General features: G+C 33.5%; 2 protein-coding genes and 2 long non-coding RNA genes across 4 annotated transcripts; 2 read left to right on the top strand and 2 right to left on the bottom strand.

Moving 5' to 3' along the window:
- Nucleotides 1-361: 361 nt before the first annotated feature.
- On the bottom strand, nucleotides 362-3716 carry LOC148767927 (uncharacterized). Its single transcript, XR_016033559.1, has 4 exons — nucleotides 3689-3716; nucleotides 3498-3580; nucleotides 3303-3407; nucleotides 362-1389 (listed from the first exon to the last, which is right to left on the bottom strand). It is a non-coding gene; the product is annotated as an uncharacterized LOC148767927 (long non-coding RNA).
- Nucleotides 3717-5193: 1477 nt separating this feature from the next.
- LOC148767928 (uncharacterized) lies at nucleotides 5194-8222 on the bottom strand. The gene is made up of 2 exons (XR_016033693.1): nucleotides 7912-8222; nucleotides 5194-5425 (listed from the first exon to the last, which is right to left on the bottom strand). It is a non-coding gene; the product is annotated as an uncharacterized LOC148767928 (long non-coding RNA).
- A 7578-nt stretch (nucleotides 8223-15800) lies between these two features.
- On the top strand, nucleotides 15801-17763 carry LOC105977806 (uncharacterized). Its single transcript, XM_013003187.2, has 3 exons — nucleotides 15801-16332; nucleotides 16835-17182; nucleotides 17286-17763. The coding sequence occupies exons 2-3, from the start codon at nucleotides 16835-16837 to the stop codon at nucleotides 17502-17504; spliced, it is 567 nt and encodes a 188-aa protein (XP_012858641.2). The 5' UTR covers nucleotides 15801-16332; the 3' UTR covers nucleotides 17505-17763.
- Nucleotides 17764-20052: 2289 nt separating this feature from the next.
- LOC148767929 (pectinesterase inhibitor-like) lies at nucleotides 20053-20511 on the top strand. Its single transcript, XM_088822692.1, has one exon. The coding sequence runs from the start codon at nucleotides 20053-20055 to the stop codon at nucleotides 20509-20511; it is 459 nt and encodes a 152-aa protein (XP_088678818.1).
- Nucleotides 20512-20939: the final 428 nt, after the last annotated feature.

The following is a 20939-nucleotide window of genomic DNA, read 5'->3' on the forward strand; positions in this document are numbered from 1 at the left end:
ATGTTGGTAGTACGTGTTTTTTTTTCTCGTTGTTGGTGTGTTTAGATATAATTAATTTATCACTATAATCATATGAAACTTGTGTGTGATCGTTTTGATAGTGATTATATCACTACTGTAAAATAGGTTTGTTGAATTGTAAATTTTGTATTCGCCATTTTATGTATTTTTGTCCAATAATTAGACCATTAAATAAGTAATTAAACGAATAAATCATCCCAATTATTTTTTATCAAAATAGGAGAATCTAATATTGTTCAAAAGTGCTACTGTGCCCCATCCGAAGATGTAATAAACATTATACAAAGAAATTGACCAAGTACCTAAAATTATAATACATCAAACACTTGAAGCATAATAGTTTCAAAAGATCAAATACTGACTTAAATTATATTTAATAACGACCATCTAAGATCATTTGCACCATATTTTCCTTGTGTTCATCACCCAAGTAGAAGAAAATGTCGAGGCCTTTGCTATTATCGCAAATTCTCGAAGTTGCCTTAAGCCGTTGCTCGAAGGTGAGATGTTGCATGTTTTCTAGGGCATCAAACACTTTTTTTCTAGCTATTGACCCATCTTTATCAAACCCAATACGGCTCACTAGTTCGCCCATTTGGAATTCCATATTTTCAAAAAACTTGGAGGCCATTTCGACATACCCATTATCAACGGGATCAATGCGTGATCGTTTTTTGGAACGTATTCGTCGTATTCGAGGGGTCTACTTGTGGAACGTATTCGTCGTCATTAGAATTATGTTGCTTCCCTTTCGAGCTTGTCACCAAATCATTAATGGTTTCAACAAATGCTTCGGCATGTTCACCTGTGGCACGATCTTTTCTAAAAATTTGAGTCCAATCTTTGTAAAATGGCCACGATTTGTACCTCATTGAACGGGCATTTGTATTAGTCTACGAATAGAAACACACAAATACATCAATGTAATCATGTATATACAATTCTTATAATGAATTAAGTATGATTCTTTATTACGTGCATAACATGAAATACCTTTATATAATCTTGCCATACTTGATCGTCAATCACATCTATTGGTGTTGTTTGCATCGTTCCAACCAAATCCAGACATTGAAAACATGGTTCTTAATGCTCCATAATGCTTTTTTCACACGTGTATTTTGAAATGGATTTGTGGTGAAGCCTTAAGATCGGTACCCGAGAATTTCTGCACCATATATTGTTCCAAAGTCCCTAAAAAACCGGTTTTTTTAAAACCATTTTCGCACTTCCATCCCCTTGAAACAATATCTTTCAGTCCTAAAATTAAGGTTTGCTCTTCAAGGACTGTCCAACAACGCGTGCTATTGATGACTTGCTTCTTACCAGTAGTACATTTATTTGAACCAGCATTGGTATCCATGTACCCTGAAGTATTGGACAATATATAATTTAGAAAATCCATTAAAGCATTAAAAAAAATCACAACAGAACAAACCATTCTAATAATATAATCCAAATAAAATTTCAAAGTCTTACACGAAAACAAACAATGCATAAAAACTTAAAACAGAAAACAAACTGTTAACAATTGAATTACAAGCAAGACTTTTTAAACATGTTTAACGATACATTAGCCACTCGTTATACATGTTTTAGGCAATAGTATCCTGCCATGTGGTCCATTCTTCTGAAGTTTCAACAGTGTTTATGTAATCTTCACCATTAATAATGCTTGGATTCTTACGGAAAAAATCATCCGAGGTTTCTTGCTCAAGATCGAAATCATTGGTTGTGCGTATAAAATTATGGAGGAGACAACACGCCATTACAATCCTATTTTGTACTTTGATGGTCTAATATGCCGGGCTTCATAATATGGCCCATCTCGACTTCAAAAGATCAAATTCCCGCTCAATGATGTTTTTTGCCTTCGCATGTTTCATGTTAAAAAAATCTCTAAAGTTTGTAGGTGCATTTGGACCTTGACCATATGCATCAAGGTGGTATCTACTACCTCGATACGGTGCCAAAAAATCCTCACCATTGCTATAACCATTATCAACCAAGTAGTAATTACCTGTAATCGGAAGATTTTAAAACATATAGAAATGACTCATGGACCTTTAAAATTTGGAAAGGGTAACTAGTAATAACATACTGTGTTAATCTAGATTTTACAAACATACCCGTAGGAACCCGTAGCCCGTTGTCTCTAGTTACCGCGTCCTGATGTATTCTACTGTCGGCGGCAGAGCCTTCCCACCCCATAAGTAAGTAAATAAAGTTCATGTCATCATCACAAACGGCTAAAACATTTAATGACACCTTATCCTTACGGTTTCTATATTTTGGTTTATGAAGACAAGGGACGCGACATCCTATATAAGTCCCATCTAGTGCCCCGAGACACCCCTAAAATTTATTACATAGTAGTGAAAATATTAAATTGATTAATGATGAGTAAGATATCAATTACGTTGTATGTTATTCACCGTACCTTAAAGAGTGAGAAACGCTCATTTTTTGAATTTTCACCAACGGGCTTTGGTGAAATCAATAGCATTTCATGTAACTTTAGCAAAGCTAAAAGGACGCGGTTAAAATGCTTGCTTACGGTGTACCCCCGATCTCTTGAAATGACTTCGAACAATGACATTTTTTGTGTGGTGGGAAAGTATTTGAAGAAACATTGCAACTTGCTCGGGTACTGACACATTTCTATTAGGTTTAAGACCACCAACATTTTCCAAAACATAACACAAATGGTAGAAGGTTTGTATGTTCATTCTAAGATTATCACGACATGTAACATCATTCAAGACAACTATAGAACGCAAATAATCGAGCTGAGAAGAGGTTCTTCCTACTAAGCTATACGTTCGAGTTTCATTTTGCGACTCAGCCAAACGACGACAATTATATTGGGTCAAAATACGCACGGACATCAAGAAAAACAACCTTAGATTAAATAATAGTTGGTTCAACACTACTATTACATCTTCTTCTTGTTTTGACAAATCCATCAAAAGCCAACAAGATCCTACAATATTCATAACCAACAAAGTAACACATTCATAAAGAAGAACATCTTAGTGGATGAATAATCAATTAACCTAAATTTGAACATGAAGGCAAAACCCAAACAAAATGCACGCAAACATGATTATTAGTTCAAAAATTAAAAACAAGTGAATAGCCAAACCAAAACATAACATAACATATTTGTTTATGAAAGCTATACAGTAGTCAATTAACCTATACAGTAAACTAACACTATAAATACGTTAAATAATACAAATGTCCAAAATTAGAACCCACCCTTCCAATCGAATACATACCTGATTGCAGTCAAGAATTTGGAACATGTCAAGGCAGGGCTATTTCGCGCAACAAAAGCCCACAATCTAAACGGGTAATGGTAGTCTCCGTTCCAATCGACAACCCTAATTTTGTCGGAAAAAAATAGAATGGGAATTACGACATACAACGATGTTAAAAAGACAACTAATGAAGACGAAGATTCTGAGAATTACCTTTCCAGATCTAACCCTGAAATTGTATACTTTTGCCTTCTTAGTGTGCCCGAAAATTAGCCAAAAAATACGTGCCCCGTTCTCTGCGAAATGAAAAACTCTTCCAGTAATTAGGCGGTAGTAACAAAACCACATGTAAATAAATTGTCGATTTTGGAGAAAAGATATTTCGATGAAAGATCAGTTCTTACCGCGACAGATTAGGGCTCAGCAGTGAAAGGGGATCTGAAGATTATACCTTTTTATATGTAATATTTTTGTAATTATTCCTTGTTGTAAGGGCACAATCGACATATCACATTTGTGCAGATGATGGAATTATTTGGTGATAAAGAGTCAAGTCAATTTTGGCTTGACAGGTAATAATTCGATTGGTTGATAAATATGGTGGGACCATTTATCAACATGTGGCCAAACCTCCAAACCAAATGTCCTCCTACTTGGTACTATTTGTTCCATCAGTCGTAATATGGCGAAACAAAAGGGCCCTTAAAATATAGGGGTTGTAATAAATATCAAGTAAGAAATGTAACGCTTACCTTCTCTACTAATACATTGAATGGTAAGGCTTTAACTTTAATGATGTGGCATTTGTTCATATCATATTACCATTCCAATCATGAAATAAATGATAAATATGTAAATTTGATTTTTTTTCAATATCTTTCAAAAAAAAAAATTATTTCAATTCTAATTTTAAGAAGATTTTTTTTTAAAATATTGCTTTAATTTTAATAGTTTTTTTTCTAAATTTTCCCTTCATTGTTAGCATAAACATTTGAAAATATAAATCATGTTACTACTTTTTATATTCATTGCAATGTTGTCAGAGATGGACCGGACACAAAATTGATCGGTATTTGGGTTACGGTCAGACCGGTTCAACCGGGGTTAACACGGGTTGTTAGGACTGGTAGACCTCCTTCCCCATCATCTTCATCACTTTTTTCCTCTCTATAAATCTTCTTATACCTATCAATCTCTCTTACCTACAATTTTTTTCCTCTACACCACAACATATCTGCCCTCTCTTTCCCTTTTTTATATATCTCCTTTTCTTCTTCTCCTTCGTCTATTTTTTTCTCGCTCCATATCTAGTCACACACAACTTGTTCCGGTCATCCAAGGTAGTTAAAATCGAGATCTAGATCTTAAAATCGTGAGATTTTAAGATTTTACACACTAAGAAGGAGTAAGATCGGACTAAAATAGCAGGTGCCTCAAAATTGGGTGAAATCGCGTTCCAAATCGTTAAAATCGTTAAAAACGCGATTTTAATGCGATTTTGGCGATTTTATTTTTTGTCTCAGTTTGGGCTGGAATTTCGAGTTTGGGCCCAAAAAACTCAATATTTAACGAAAAAAATACAACCCAATAGCAAGTAAATCAATAATTTTATCGATAAAGATCTACAAATCGAAATCTATTGTCAATTCTATGTTCGCTAACCCGGACACTAAAGTACCCTAACCCCCGTCTCCAGTGTAACACCCTCCATGACTTTTACTTAACTAAGAAAGGCTTTGGAAAAATGGCATTTATTAAAATTTCGATACAATTTGAACCTTGAGAAATCACTTTAAAATTTGTGAAAGCATTTTTTTTTTGTTTACTTAAATCATAACTCGAGTTTAAAAACAAACCATTTTCATGAAGAGTGCTACATACATGACTATGAACGGGGTTTACAACATACTTGTAATACAGCGGAAGAAAATAAACTTTATTTATATACCCCGGTTTAATAGACTAGATTCCAAAATCAGAGTACAAACTGAACTCGTAAAGATCTCCATTATACATTAGACTTTTAAAAGGGAAAAGTGGAGAGATAATTTTGTAAGAAATCCGGAGACGACATTTAAGGCATCAAGGCTTGTGATTCCTCCAACTCCGCTCCGCTGCGCCACTCTGATTACATTGAAAACCTGAAAAGGAGATTCGCATAAAGCGTGAGCCTAACCACTGGCTCAGTAAGAACATTGGCCTGACGATACTCACACCTCTCTCAACGTGTCACTCACGCCCTACGGGAGTCCTAAAGTCCTTGTCTATGTTCTTTTCATCTATGTCTTTTATGGCATAACTATATTCATTTATTCAATATCATGACATTCATTCATATCACATATAATTGGCCACGTAAGAAACTTAACACACAAAATTAGGCATATAATAAACATGCAATCATTCATTCATACACTTAACATGAATCTCACATTTACCTGTTACTTTAAACCTTTCACTTTAAACATTTCACGGATACTTAACATCCAACTTTCTTTAATAATCGGGTACTTAACACCCTTCTAACATTTAAGGGTACTTAACACCCTTTTAACTTTACTATGCAATATGCAATATGCAACTTTTAGACTTCTAGACTTTTCATGCATGAGAAAACATTGGGCCCGTTTGGAAAAACAATCGTGGAGTTCGGCAATAAGCCGTGTATTTTGGAGCTTGTGATCTATAACTTTACTATAGTCACGACTATAACTTTACTATCGCCGAGTTAGTGGTTTATAATCCCGATTCCTATGTGAATCAGTCCCTATGTGGACAGGTCCCTATGTAGACCCCAACTATCAACCACTAACCGGAATATAGTCACGGCTATAACTTTACTATAGCCGAGTTAGTGGTTTATAATCCCGATTCCTATGTGAATCAGTCCCTATGTGGACAGGCCCTATGTGGACCCCAATTATCAACCACTAACGGGATACCAGCCCCCCGTATCCCATACTTATTCACCTAGATCCACAACCAATTTCCAAACATTTTTAACTTTGAAAAATCGTGATTTATGCATCTTAGACTTAATAATGAATCATATGATCTATCTATGTTTACTTTCACATAAACAACACCAAAGTAACAAGTACCATACCAACTATACTTCAAATCTTTAATCAAATCATTAAACACATAAATCATATAGAACATAACACTTTCACTTCATAAGTACACATAAACATTTCATAACCCAAGGTAGCACAAAGGAGGGCATTCTTCAACTTTAACCATATCATAGTCACATAATCACATAATCATATAATCACATAATCACACATTCCTATCATTAAAAATATCACTTACATCGCATTTAAATTCACCTTAGGCCATAGCTATCTAATATTTCACATAAAGCATCGAATACTTTACCTTTACCACAAGATCACATAACAACAGTTTGGATATATATAAGTATAATTCATAAGCCATGGATCGGAGTATAATCACGACCACGTAGGCAGAAATATATATATATATATGTATATATAGTAGCATACTTATAATACATAAGCCATGGGTTGGAGTATAATCACAACCACGCAGGCCTAAATACATATATAGATATATATATACATACATTATATCTATAGATACTTGTACAAGATTAAACCACAATCAAGCGTATATTTAATTTATCACACACGAAGTTCTAATCCACATAATTCCAGTCAAGTATATAATCAAAAACACATAACAATAATCAATAACTTTTAGATCATCTAAATAGCACATAAGTTCTATAAACAATTTATCATCATTCCTCATATTATAATCATACTCTAACTTATACCCGGTCACTAATTTCTTCAAGAGTTATTCTATAAGATAAATACTCTAAATAATTTATTCTAAGTTCAGTCATGCTATTAAAGTTATGCATCAAGAGTTTAAAACATGCTCATAATTAATTTCATCAATTCAAAGAAATTCATTTTAGAAAATAGGGCAGTTTTAGTACTTTAGTTTTGAAAATTAATTTCTCTTTAATCATGCATCCAAAAATTCTGAAGCTTTATATTAATACTCTCCTCAAAGTTAAGAGTACCGATACAAAACAGTTTTCGAAAATACTTATCCAATTAAGAGGAATACGGAAAACCGTACAGCTCTGTTGTCGAAAATCCAGAAACAGAGCTGTGACTTCAAAAATACCAAATAAAATTATATTCTTTTCAAAACACCGTGAAATTTTGACAGAGATAACATTTAAAAGTCTTATATCTAATCTAAGTGGAATCACTATGATCGGAGTAATACAAGATCAGATTTAACATGCATTTCTTTCATGACACATAATCTGTGCAGTTCCGGAAAATAAATCACAACTTAATCATTTTTAACCCAAATAAGACACACTTTATATCAAATTCAAGATAACAGAGTGATCTATATTCTCTAGGAATTTCATATTTTTATAAAAATAAATAGTCTATGAAACGAGGCATAAACTCCGTGACTATGAATCTGTAAATTTCAATCTAAGCATCTAGTTCAAGATTCTAAACTCAATCATCCTATAGTCATAAAACCCAAACTTAAACACATAAGATTAACATAAAAACATTGGTTAACTTAACATGCAATTCAATTTCACTAAAGACCAAGGGGTCCTTACCCATTTGAAGAAAATTAAAGACAAGAGAAGGAGAAATCGAAGGATTCATGGAGGTCTTCGAGTTTTGGCCATGGATGATCTTGGGATGCTTTGGGCTGAGTTTGAAGGCTGTGGGAGGGCTGTTTCTTAGAGGTTATTGACGAGAGAAACCTTTTATGAGTATATACTGAATTATTGAGGGGAACGAAGAAGGAGAAGAGCTTGCTTCTTTATGAAGAACAAGAGAAGCCTTTGGGATTATTTGAAGGAGAGGGTTGTCGTGGGTTGGAGAGGAGAGAGGGGAGAGGAATTTTGGCTGATGTTTTGGTGTAGAGAATTGTGAAGAAGAGGTGGGTATTTATAGAGTCTTGGATGCTTGCTATCTTAATGACTAAGTATGAAGAGGGGTCTTTTTGCAATTAGGAGAAACTTGAAATATAGAGGGACTTCTAGGCAATTTCATTTAAGTTATCTTAAAATAAAATGCTAAATAAAAAGCCAAGTGAAAATGCACATGGAATAAGTGTATGCTTGCAACACATACAATCCTAGCCAATTTAAAGAGGGTAAATTACTATCAATTAAGCATATAAACTTTCTAGTGTGAGAAAATAAATTCTTATGTTACTAAAACTAAATTCACGTAGATCACATAATTTCACGTGTTCAATTATATTAAACACATGAAATACATTTTAGTTGCGCAATTAGAGGATAAAATCAAAAATATTCATGTAGACATATAATGCACATTAGTTCACATAATTTCACATAAATAGCAAATAAAGCAAATTGAAAAGCAACTAATTAAATTCGCACATACAACACATATGCATGCAAAGGAGACGAGAGGGAAAATACGGAAACCGGGTATCGGAAACGCGGGGTGTTACATCCAGTGTAGTTAGAGTCTACCCACAGGTCCGACGTCTCCGTTCAGAACCTGATATTAAGAGAGCATTTAGGTCAAGTCCTTAAGGGCTACCCGAGGTGCATCACGTCTCCGTTTCCACAACCCGAGCTATGCTTTCCTAAAATCAAACGAGAAATCCTCTCTCGAGTTCATTCCCATTTAGAATCAATTCAATTGTTGGCCAAACAATCGAAAGCATTTAATACAGGAAAACATAAATAGAATCAAAGAACGACAAATAGATCACAGATCTGGAAATCAAAATCAATATATACAAGGATTCATTTCCCTAAAAGAAAATGCTCAGTTCATTACAAACATAGCATCAAAATGAAGAACACGAGAAATTATAAACTAAACGTAAAGAAAAGCTTATGAAAAACCCGAGTCGAAACCCTCGTCGAAGCTTCCCACGAAGAACTGGCGAGAACCGAAGAGAAAACCGAAGAAAAAGTCGAGAGATGGTCGAGAGATTGAAAAATGAAAAGGAGACCTTCTATTTATAGTGAGATATCAAAGAAAAATATCTAGTCTCGATTTCTGTGCCCAGATCGCGATCTGGGCTTCTTGGATCGCGATCTGGCAACCTCGAAAACTGCCCACCGCTTTCCCAGATCGCGATCCAGGAAGTGCGGATCGCGATCTGCCCCAACTTTTCGCTGCTACTGGAATTTGCCACCAGATCGTGATCCGGTGATGCTGGATCGCGATCTGGCCTCTGCATCAACTTCAAACACTGTTTTGACCATTTTTCAGCCCGAATTTGACAATTGTGCATTTCACAAAACTTGTGGCCCTTGAAGTTAGCTTTCTAAATCCACTTGAATTAGCCCAATCGGAGGTCGTATGCAAAAGTTATGCTTGAAATAAGAAACAGTGCCACATCCCGCGATAATGCACTTTTGCACGTGTTTGGTTTGATTCTCGGCTTCGCTTCCAAAATCGTTTCGAATCGGAAAAAATAGCTCCTCTTTACCTATAATATAAATAAAACAAAAACAACATAATATATACAAATAAAGCCGAAAACTCGGACGAACGAAGACCAAAACTCGAAGAATTGATAAGCAAAAACCGTGCAAAACGAACACTTATCAAGTTCTCATCTGTTCCTATATTGAAATATATGTAGCCGTGTGCACATTGAATTAATTATAACAAACCAAGAAAGTTAGCATAATACAACCAACCAAGCATAGTAAAGATGTTACACTAAATTATGAATGAATTGTTTCAATAAAGAGATGAAAAAGGAAACAAAGAAAAGAACATAATAAAAAGAATTATTTAGTGGCTAAAAAATTGCACTAAAAGTAGCGTAGTTATATTGTTCATATTATAAAGCTGGATTCTGAATTAATGTGAGAATAATAATCTAATTCGCATCAAAAGTATCTAAGAAGATTAATGTAAGTACTGTTAGATATTTGATTTTTAAATCAAATATATAATACTCTCTCCGTTCCTAAATAGGTGTCGTTTTTTCACATTAGCACAAATCTTAAAAATCTTAATAAATATGTCTTGATTTTAGGAAAATAGATATTGATGGACCAAAATACCCTTGTTTATTAATTAATGCAGGAAGAGTGCTATAGAGTTAATAAGGGTATAATTGAAAAATAAGCAATTAATGCAGCATTGGAATTGTGAAGTGACAGATAATATGGAACAAAAAAATTTCTCAAAACAGACAGATATTATGGAACAGATGGAGTAATTGTTTTGATTTTCTTAATTTCCGAATTATTATCATTTTTATTATTATTCATTATTCGGATTTATTCTTTAGAGAAGTGGGCGTTGTTATTTAGCTTAGTGGGTAGTTACCTTTAGCACATGTTTAATTTATCTACTAACCCATGATCCCACTAACTCTCTATCATCTCTTAGTGTGCTATTTTCGTGCAAGATATGATGTTCCTGAACTCTATAAATAGGAGAAGAATCAAGTTCATTTGTACCAATTTCTGACGAGAATCAAGAGCGCATAGCAGAGAGTGTTGGAACATCGTTTACAACACCTTGTATTCTTTTTCGATTTCTCATTACAAAATTGAGTTTGTATACGATCTTATTGAATACTAATTTGTATTCCTAGTATATCGTCAAGTGCTTTTGTACTAGTTACTAGGAATTATTAGTCTACGAAGAAATCATCTTGGGTTTTCTTCCTAGAAGAGAAGAGCTTGACTTCTCATTTGTATTACTTTGAATACTGGTTTAAGCTTGTAAGAGCAACTCCAACGGGATTATTAAATGGGTTATCAAACCCCTTAACCTCCATTTGACTCCCCAAATTTAAAAACTCTCTTCTCCAATGGGTTATTAAAATTGAGATCTATTTTAATAACTCATCTATCCGCAAGTAAATATACATCCCAAATAAATAATTATCAAATATTCTCCTAAAAAATAGGAGCACGTGAAAAAGAAAAACCTCAACAAATTGAGTTTTCTTTTATATACGTAAAAATCTCAACAGAATAAAATTAAATTTATACTCTTCAACAAATTTCCACTGGAAAAAAATATCTCAAAAATATCTCAACATATTTATTCTCTCTAGAGCTTCCACAAAGTTCCACGGAAAAAAAAAATTGTATGTATATATAATTTTTTTTCTTTTTCTGTTTTGAAAAGGTAAAAACTTGATGAATATTGATTTTGAGGATAGTTTATCAGAAAAATCAGTTTGTATGGTTATTTAAAATAGATTAGAAAATAAATAAATATATAAATAATCAAAAATTTGTTTGATAATTGTTTTTTGATACTTGTGGTTGGAGTTCACTAGTTGTATAGAGATATCAAAGTATAATTCTAGTATTTGATAACAATGGGTTGGAGTTGCTCTAAAGGCTCCATCCACAAGTTATATACTTGTGGATAATGATTTGAAAAACTTGTGTTATTTATATTCCGTTGTAAATTTTTTATTACTACAAGTTTTTATTTGTCTTGTTTAAAAATCTCTGATTTTACACAAGTTGTATCTAAATTTTTCGAATTTAGAGGCACTGAATTCTTTCAATTGGTATCAGAGCCTACACTTGACGTATACTAAGTGATTGTGTCCTGTGGTGATTTTTACAGTGCACGACTTCGCGATGGATACACCAACATCAGCCTCCATGCGTCCTCTTGTATTGGATGGAACAAATTACACTTACTGGAAAGTAAAAATGAGGACATTCATCAAATCGATTGATGAAAGAGCCTGGAGAGCTTTATTGACAGGATGGTCTCCACCAAAACGAACTGATGAAGATGGTGATCTTGTAGTAATTCCTGAGATTGAATGGACTGCGGATCATATTTCAACAGCTAGCTACAATTCCAAAGCCTTAAATGCCATTTTTAACTCAGTTGATACCACGATGTTTAAGCTCATCTCTGTATGCACCAGTGCAAATGATGTCTGTGATGTACTTCAATTACATTGTGAAGGATCGGAAAGCGTAAGGAGAACTAAGTTTAGGTTGATGTCATCCAAGTTCGAACGACTTAGAATGGATGAAAGTGAAACCATCTCCCAGTACAATGAAAAGATCATTGATCTGGAAAATGATTTCAAGCTCTTGGAGGTCCTTTAAGCAATGAAACATTGGTAAACAAAGTGTTGAGAACACTTCCTAAGTAGTTCAAAATGAAGGTCACAACAATTGAGGAACTATCAGACACATCATCAATTAGGCTTGATGAACTAATGGGAAGTCTGAAGTCATGTGAGATGAATGAGGAGGAGGAGAAGAAATTGAGAGGAAAGTCAACAACTAATGCATTACAAGCAGGTTTTGCTCAAAATGTCACAACACTTGTTGATGAAAAATTGGATGCTAAAGACTGCTTGAACAATGTTGTTGTTCAAATCAGAAGATTCAATCAAGGCATCAACCAGAAGGGTGTCAAACCTCAAAAACTGTTCAATGATGACTCAACTTCGAGCTCAACCAGATCAAATTCAAACATGAGTAGACCAGGGCCTCAACGGAATAACTTTCAAAATTTCTCACAAAACTTCTCTCAAACTCTCTAAAAAACGGTTCATATCTTCACCAACTAATCTTGATTTTGTGTAATGCAGGGCCTGCACAGGTTTCGGGCATTATGCAAATGACTGTGCTAACACACTAAAGAAAAGAGGAATGAGTCTTATTGTTCAGTTCAACGAAAAAGACTGTGAAGAGTTCGGTCAAACCAGCTCTCACGAAGAAGAACCAGTTGTCAACTTCGCAAAAGTAAATGAAAAAATCTACAAACTGATCCACAAGGGATTGTTGCCAGTGTTTCTTCACCCTTTGCAACATCTGATAATGTTGAATATTTTGACTCTTCTCTGACTAATTTAACATGCTATAATTGTACTTCTCTTCCTAATACAGACGATCTGTCTGAAGAAGAAGAAATGTGCAATGAGGAGGAGATGAGGATTCTTTATAAGGAGTTGTATAATGACTGGATTAAGAAGACTGGAATGCTTGAAGATCTAAGCAAGGAAAACAACTCCATCAAGAAAATAGTCACTCAGTTAGAGGTCTCTTCTCACTAAGAAAGATGTGGAACGAGTTAAGGTTAAAACTGATATGGAAGATGCTCTGCTTGCTATAAAAAAGATTAACACCGGCACATCTAAACTCAAGGTTCTAAAAGGCGGTTATCGGGTTCGTGGCGGTTAGGGACCGCCACATGATAAATCGGTGCGGCGGTGATTTATCGGAGATAAATCGAAAATAAATCGGTTTTTAAATTTAGTGTAATATATTTCTAAATACTATTTGTAGACACTCGATATATACAAAAAAATATTTAAACATAATTATATCCTATATTCATATGTTATAATATAATTCTAATTACTCAATAAATAACTAAAATTTAAAAATAATAAGATCATAATATAATAAAAAATTCTTACTAAATACAAATATTATGCAAGTCTTTTGCATCAACAATTAATATAAACACAACAAAGCATAAACTCATGTTTTGGGTTATCGCCAAGTTCTTCTTTCTTGCCTGTTTCAAATTGCGGGGTAGTACTTGGTTTTGTTTTGGAAGTTGAAAGAATTGGAGAAAAACAAAAAAAACAAAACATATTTTCATTTTAATCTAAATTAAAAAAAAAAAACCGATTTGTTGACTGATATATCGGTTTGACCCGCCAAAAAACCGCCGCAAACCGCCTCGCCGTAAAAAACCGATATTCCAAACCGCCTCAACAAAATCGTAAAGGTTTATAAGCGATACCGATATGGCGGCCGATATATCGACCGCCACGACCGCTATTTAGAACATTGTCTAAACTAGAGGATATTGTAGGTTTAGGAACTGTATGAAGAAAAAACGCAGGTTTAGGGTATGATAAGAAAAATTCTAGTAATAAATTTTCTAAAAAGGGGAAAATAACCTTCGTGAAAGAAAAAGGATGTGAAGAAAAATGGAGTATTGATGAACAACTTACTGCTATAAAGGACATGCTGATACAAAAGAAATTCATGTGCCATCCCTGTTTTCATTCTGATCATATTAAACCTCTCTGTGAGAAAGTGGAAATAGATAAGATGTTGCATCACTCATCTCATAACACTCTGAGCAACATCTCTAAGAAGAAGGATATCATATCTAGAACCTGAAAGGTATCAATTCCGAAAGGTGAGAAAACAACGTGCAATGTTGTGTATACTTCATTTAATGCTAATCTTTCAGGGTCTTGGTATTTTGATAGTGGATAGTCAAGATACATGACATGGATAAGGAACAATCTTGATAACTATCAAGATTGTTTGGTAGAGGAGCAAAAGGAAATGTGATTGGCAAAGGAGTACTGGATGTTATTGGTTTGCCTAAGCTTAATAATGTGTTACATGTACAAGGATTGAAATCAAATCTCATTAGTATTAGTCAACTATGTGATGATGATCTGAGGGTTGAATTTGATAAACTCTCCTGCTCTGTATATGATGTTAATCATCGTCGTCTTATGACAGGTTTGGTCAACAGATGATTTTTATCAAACATGTGAAAACATTGTATGCCTGGTTTCACAAATAAGTGATGTGGAGATATGGCATCAAAAATTGGGTCACACCAACGTCAAGAATATACAGGTGCTAAACAAATATGGTGTTGCCAAGGGAATTCCAAATCTGCAGTTCAATGATGCTTGTGTGTGTGGAATGTGTCAAAAAGGCAAACAAACTAGGGTGTCACATCCGATGTTGATGCAGTACTCTGGAACTCAGAGATGTCTGGAACTACTTCATATGGATCTCATGGGTCCAATAGAAGTTGAAAGCACGGGGGTAAAAAAATATGTGTTTGTATGTGTAGATGATTTCTATCGTTTCTCGTGGGTCTATTTTTTAAAAGAAAAATGAGAAACTTTTGAAGTCTTCAAAAAACTTCACAATCAAATTGGCAATCAACTTTTTATGGATGTTAATCAAAATTGATCCAGGAAAAGAATTCAAAAATTACTTGCTTTCAAGCTTCTGTGATAAGAAATAAATTCTTCATGAATTTTCTGCCAGTAAAACTCCTCAGCATAATGGTATAACTGAAAGGAAAAATAGAACTTTGCAAAAAATTGCTTTAGTTATGTTAAATGCCAAAAATCTTTCCAAAAAAATTAGGGCTGAAGTTGTTAACACATCATGTCATATTTCTAACATAGTATATTTGAGATCAGGAACCACTATGACTGCATATCAAATTTTGAAAGACAAAAAGCCAAATCTTGAGGCTATGTTTGGAACAAGTTTCATTTTATTTTGGTTGTTTGCCCGAAACAAAAACGTGTTTGTTTTGTATTTGAATTTATTCTGGAAACATTTTGTGCAAATAAATCCAGAATTTTCTTTAAATGTTTACCTCGATTTCCACCCACCAACTGCACTGCTGTCCCCTTCTCTCTCCTCTCTCACGTGTTCACCTTTTCTCTCTTCTTCACTTTTTTCAAGTCACTTCCCTCTTAACATTTCTTTCTTTTTTTTTTTTTTTCCATTTCCTATCTTCTCTCCTTATTTGTTTTCCAGATCTTCCTCCTTCATTGCTCTCACTCATTCTCTCTCTCCTCGTCTATCATTCCCCATTTTCTCCACCAACTACAAGCAATAACTTCTCCCTCATAAACCCTATCTTCTTCCAACCGCTTGTAATAACTTTTCTGCCGATATCCACTGTTGTATCTGCAAAAATAGTGAAGGAATCCGATTCTTTGCTTTATTTTCTTCCTGACACTGATTTTTTTTTTGTTACTGTAGTTTGATTTATGTAAAGGCTATTGTTGTAGTGTGAGGCAGACGAATCTCTACTGTGTGAAGCTTGAATGCATTTTTTTATGTTATCTCTCTGTAATTTTCTCTTATATATTTCATTCATTGTAGTTCATATATCACATATGAATCCATCTCTTGCCCCTCTTATATTTGTTTCTTCAGAGTCAAAAACGGAGTCCGACGATCTACTCTGTTCTTCAGTTGATAGCAATATCCCACTTCTTTCGGTGTAAGAAAAGAAAGAGAACGGTAATTCTAGTACCCATTTTGTTGTCTGAAATTTATATTATATCTATTTCTTTTAAATACTGATTTCATATAAATTCTTGTATGGTTGTCGTTCCTTTTGTATTTTTTGTGTGAATATATGCTAATATTGTCGGTAGTTTTTTTTAGGCGAGATCTAATTGTTCTTCCTTGGTTACTTCTATGTTATTTTGAGATGTCTACTGCCTCTTCTATTTTAGATCCATATATTTGAAAAATATTATGTGTATCATGTTTTGGTAAGGTGTACTTATTCTATGATTAGATCAATAGATTTTTTTTTGCACCTTTTGACTTCATTTTAAGGGCCACCTCAGTAACAACCTATAACAATAAGGATGTTTGGCAGCTAGTGTTTGGCAAATAAATGGCCAAATATTGTATCCAAATTCCAAAATTTCATTTACTTTATTTTAAATAGTGTACATAATGCACGTGTTAATGGGCTGATTTTTTGGAAATGTAATGAATATTATTTGTTTAGATGTCTAGATCTGTTAATACTGACAACCAACCAAGGTGTGAGAATGATCAATGGCCATTCTCTAGTGAGGAAATGTTAGTACATGTTTGCTATGATTCATACCTTCAAGGACAGCTTCTAACGACCACAATTTCTAGTTTTGTCTGGGGTACTATTTGTGAGGAACTGAACAAAAAAACAGAACATAAATATCAGTACAGTGCAAAGCAATGCAAACAAAAGTTTAATAGGATTAGGGCCCAATGGAAGTTATATTATCGCTTGTTGAACCAAGAAACTGGATATGGAATTGATGAAATTACGAAAACAATTACTGAAGACCCGGAGCGTCTTGCTAGTGTTGTGAAGGTAAATGATTACCTTTGATTCAACTTTTTTTGCAAATTTAGTTTGATTCAGCCTAATTAAGTTCATTTCATCATTAATGTGAATCCTTTATTTATATTTGTAGGATAACAAAGATTATGCCCGCATGTTGACAACCAAAGTCCCGAATTATGACTATTGCATTGAGATGTTCTACAAGAATGTGGCAAATGGTTCTGTGGCTCGTTCTAGTACGCAAAATCCGGCCAATAGCCTTGAAGAAAGTGAGGAATTGTCTGGCAGTAGAATGAAGCGGTCAACACCTGAGGTTACTTTGGAGCAAGAATCAGGTCCCAGCAATTAATTTGGAGTGCTTATTTAAAAAAAAAATAAGTTTATTTAAATTGGACTGTTGAATTATTTTTTTGAAATAGTGCTTAATTAGATTAAGAACGTTTTTAATTTTCTAGTTGTATTTGACTATTTATGTTATGGGCGTTAACTATGTAAGGACATAATTGTTATTTGCTTTGTGACCGTACATTATTATTTCAATCTTACTTCATTTTTCTATATAGCACGCATTTCAAATTAAAATAATTTATATATAAGGACAACTACATTAAATTAATAGATTAATAATTATTACCCAATAATAATAGCAATCACATATATCATAAATCAATAAAATAAATATGTTCCAATCATTAAAAGTATTTAAATTATATTAAACTATTTCATCAACTCATATCCCTAGACATTGGTTTGACTGCTACAGTATTTCTTGTTCCCTCCCAAAATATAAACAAACATTACTTTCATTCTCAAATTATTTCCCCAGAACTACCATTTCCCGAGAACAAAATGAAAATAAGGCCCAAAATGCTTCCAAACATTGCCTGAGTATTTGCATGTCTTTGGGTGCATTTGTTATGTTTTGAATGATAGAGATAAACTCGTCAAATTTGACTCCAAAAGTGATAATGGGTTGTTTGTTGGATATGCTCAGCATAGTCATCATGCCTATAGAGTTTATAATCTTCGCATTAGAATAATCATTGAGTCAGTAAATATGGTATTTGATGACATTGCTCATCTTAGTGGAAAATCAACCGAAGATGAAGTGTATGATTTGATAGACATGTCACAGACACAATCATAATCAAAATTGAAGTATTGATCACAGTGCGACTACACCTCCAACAACACTCTGCCCAGAGTCAGCATAAAATTAATAAAAACATATTTACGTTCGACTACGTCACAAGAAAGATTAAGTGAATTAGCTATTTTATCTATAGAAAAAGATTTGTTAGAAGAGCTAGAATACGAAGATCTAATTAATTCATTTGCATCTATAAAATCAAGACAAAATAATTTTACATAAAATAAAGATAAAACTAAGAATATCATAACCTCATTTTTTGGTTTCGCCTAGGGCCCGCAATATCCTAAGGTCGGCCCTGTGTATGACAATAATATTATCCTAAATGATAGTACATATACACAATATGATGTCAATGGCAGCACAATAGAATACCGACAGTATTATAAGTGATGAGACTAATGTATGACATTAATATTATCAACAACAAAGGCACATACATGCAAAATTACTCTAAATGACAGTACAATTAGTAATTTTAGTAGTATTATACATATGTAATTGCACTGTATTTGCCATAAAAAATCCTTAAAAGCCACATAAAATTATTTCCAAAATTGAAAAAAAGAATTCTAATAATGAAAGAAAAAAAAAATATACAATCCCATTATTTATGTCACAAAATCAAGATTTATAGAGTAACATAGAAACAAAATTTTATTAGAGATATAACAACTCATAAACTTTTTTCGATTAGGTTTTGCCAACGTCTGACTCATGTATTTTTTAGGCTCTAACAGTAATTTTGAACTCCGTAGACAATATTTTGGCGGAGGTAACAATATCTTCTTAGAATACCGGAGTGAATTTTCTTGAGAATGGTGGTGGAGATGACAAGAAATTTATTGTCCAAAACCGCGGTGGAGATCACAGTAATTTTTGAGATCCGGAGTGATTTTGCTTATGTTTCTGATGAGGGTAGTAATTTGGTGAAGAAAAATTGGCGAATACTTTAAGAGAAATGGGGAAAAAATTTCAAGTTTGGAGAGAGAAACTACATGGTGAGGGAAAACATTTTGGAGAGAGTGAAGAAGATCTGCGTAATTTTAGTATTTGAGCGTATTTTCGAAAAATCACAACCAGATGGGTTTTTTTTTTTTTTTTTGTATAATTTAATTTGATATAGAGAGAGTATGCAAATAAATTTTCATCCATGGGGTTGTATGCAATTTGCCACGTTATAGTCCATCAATTTTTTCCTTTTTTTTCCGTTTGACTAAATAGTCCATCACATTTTTATCATTATAATCTGCTTACGATTGTATCAATTTTATGTTTTGATCATTATAATCCTGGGAATAATTATAACAATCTTATGTTTCGATCTTTGTAACTTGATTTGTTATTACTCGAATACCACTATTACATGAATATAGTAATAAAACTCCTCCAATATAAAATATAAAATACGTAATAATATTGATTGAAAGTTGAAATCTCATATAGCTTTTAATTTCCACACCTTATTACAGCAATATTCAGCAGCCATATAATATAGAAATTTGATTACAGATTATGAATATTTAAGAGAACCGCCACTACAATGTAATTCACACACACAGATACATTTCTATATAAGACTGCCTAAAACATATACATTGGCAGAACACATAAACTTCTTGAAATATATATATATATATATATATATATATATATATATATATATATATATATACATCACGCTAATTATATATAAGCCATGTTCCATTACTACAAATATTCCCTTTCATATGTGTGCCTCTTAAACATGGTATTAATATTCGCACGCGCTTCGTTTCTTGATAATGTGTGTTCGGGGTGTAAGGATAAAGCTTTTTGTATGAAGGTTCTTGGATCAGATCCTCGTTCAGCATATGCTGGCTACGACGAATTGGCTGAGATTGCAATAGAATTGGCATCCGGTACTGCCACAGCGACACGACCCAAGATTTTGACGCTCTTACGTTCTGCAAAAGATCCTCAACTAATAAACAATTTCCGAACGTGTAATGAAAACTATGGAAATGCTCTCGATTCTCTGAGAAGAGCACCGGAATCTTTGAAGCATAGAGATTACCTAGAACTTAATTTAGAAGGAAACAATGTGTATGAACAAGTTACTATTTGTGAAGAAGTGTTCAAAAATGGATCCCCACTTAAAAATGAGAACTATCGATTGGCGCAGCTCGGGGATATAATTGTGGTTATTGCAACGGATGCAAGATGAGGAGATAAATCTTCTACATCAATTATGCATTGCTTTTTATATTAGATTACATCGTTATGGTACTTCTAAGATTACAAATCAATTAGGAATAATTTCTTCTTCTTTTTGTTCTATAGATAAAGGTTGTATTTCTATTCAACTAGTGCTTTGCATGCGCGATGCGTGGGAATATTTATCATGAAAATAAATATTTTACTAGAGAAAAAAAAATTTAAGAATGAAATTTCGTATACAAAAAACGAGGACATACTTGGTCCAACATGTACAACTATTATACTCAATGCATTCCAATTCTTCATTTGACCCGAATCTATAACTTAAATCTTAGTTGGGGTTGTTTAGGGTCCGAGAGGGTTGTACTTCTCGGACCGTAAGAGATATAATCTGGTGCGTACAATTTCCTTAAATTTCAATCTTATCCGTTGATT

This window comes from Erythranthe guttata, chromosome 9 (genome assembly GCF_056151865.1).
Source record: "Erythranthe guttata isolate IM_541 chromosome 9, IM_541, whole genome shotgun sequence".
Classification (NCBI taxonomy): domain Eukaryota; kingdom Viridiplantae; phylum Streptophyta; class Magnoliopsida; order Lamiales; family Phrymaceae; genus Erythranthe; species Erythranthe guttata.

Bases quoted from the DNA above. Each gene is read 5' to 3' on its own strand.
- LOC105977806 (XM_013003187.2), top strand. From the start codon at position 16,835: ATGTCTAGATCTGTTAATACTGACAACCAACCAAGGTGTGAGAATGAT. The intron at 17,183-17,285 runs GTAAATGATTAC...TTATATTTGTAG, and splicing joins GTCTTGCTAGTGTTGTGAAG to GATAACAAAGATTATGCCCG.
- LOC148767929 (XM_088822692.1), top strand. From the start codon at position 20,053: ATGGTATTAATATTCGCACGCGCTTCGTTTCTTGATAATGTGTGTTCG.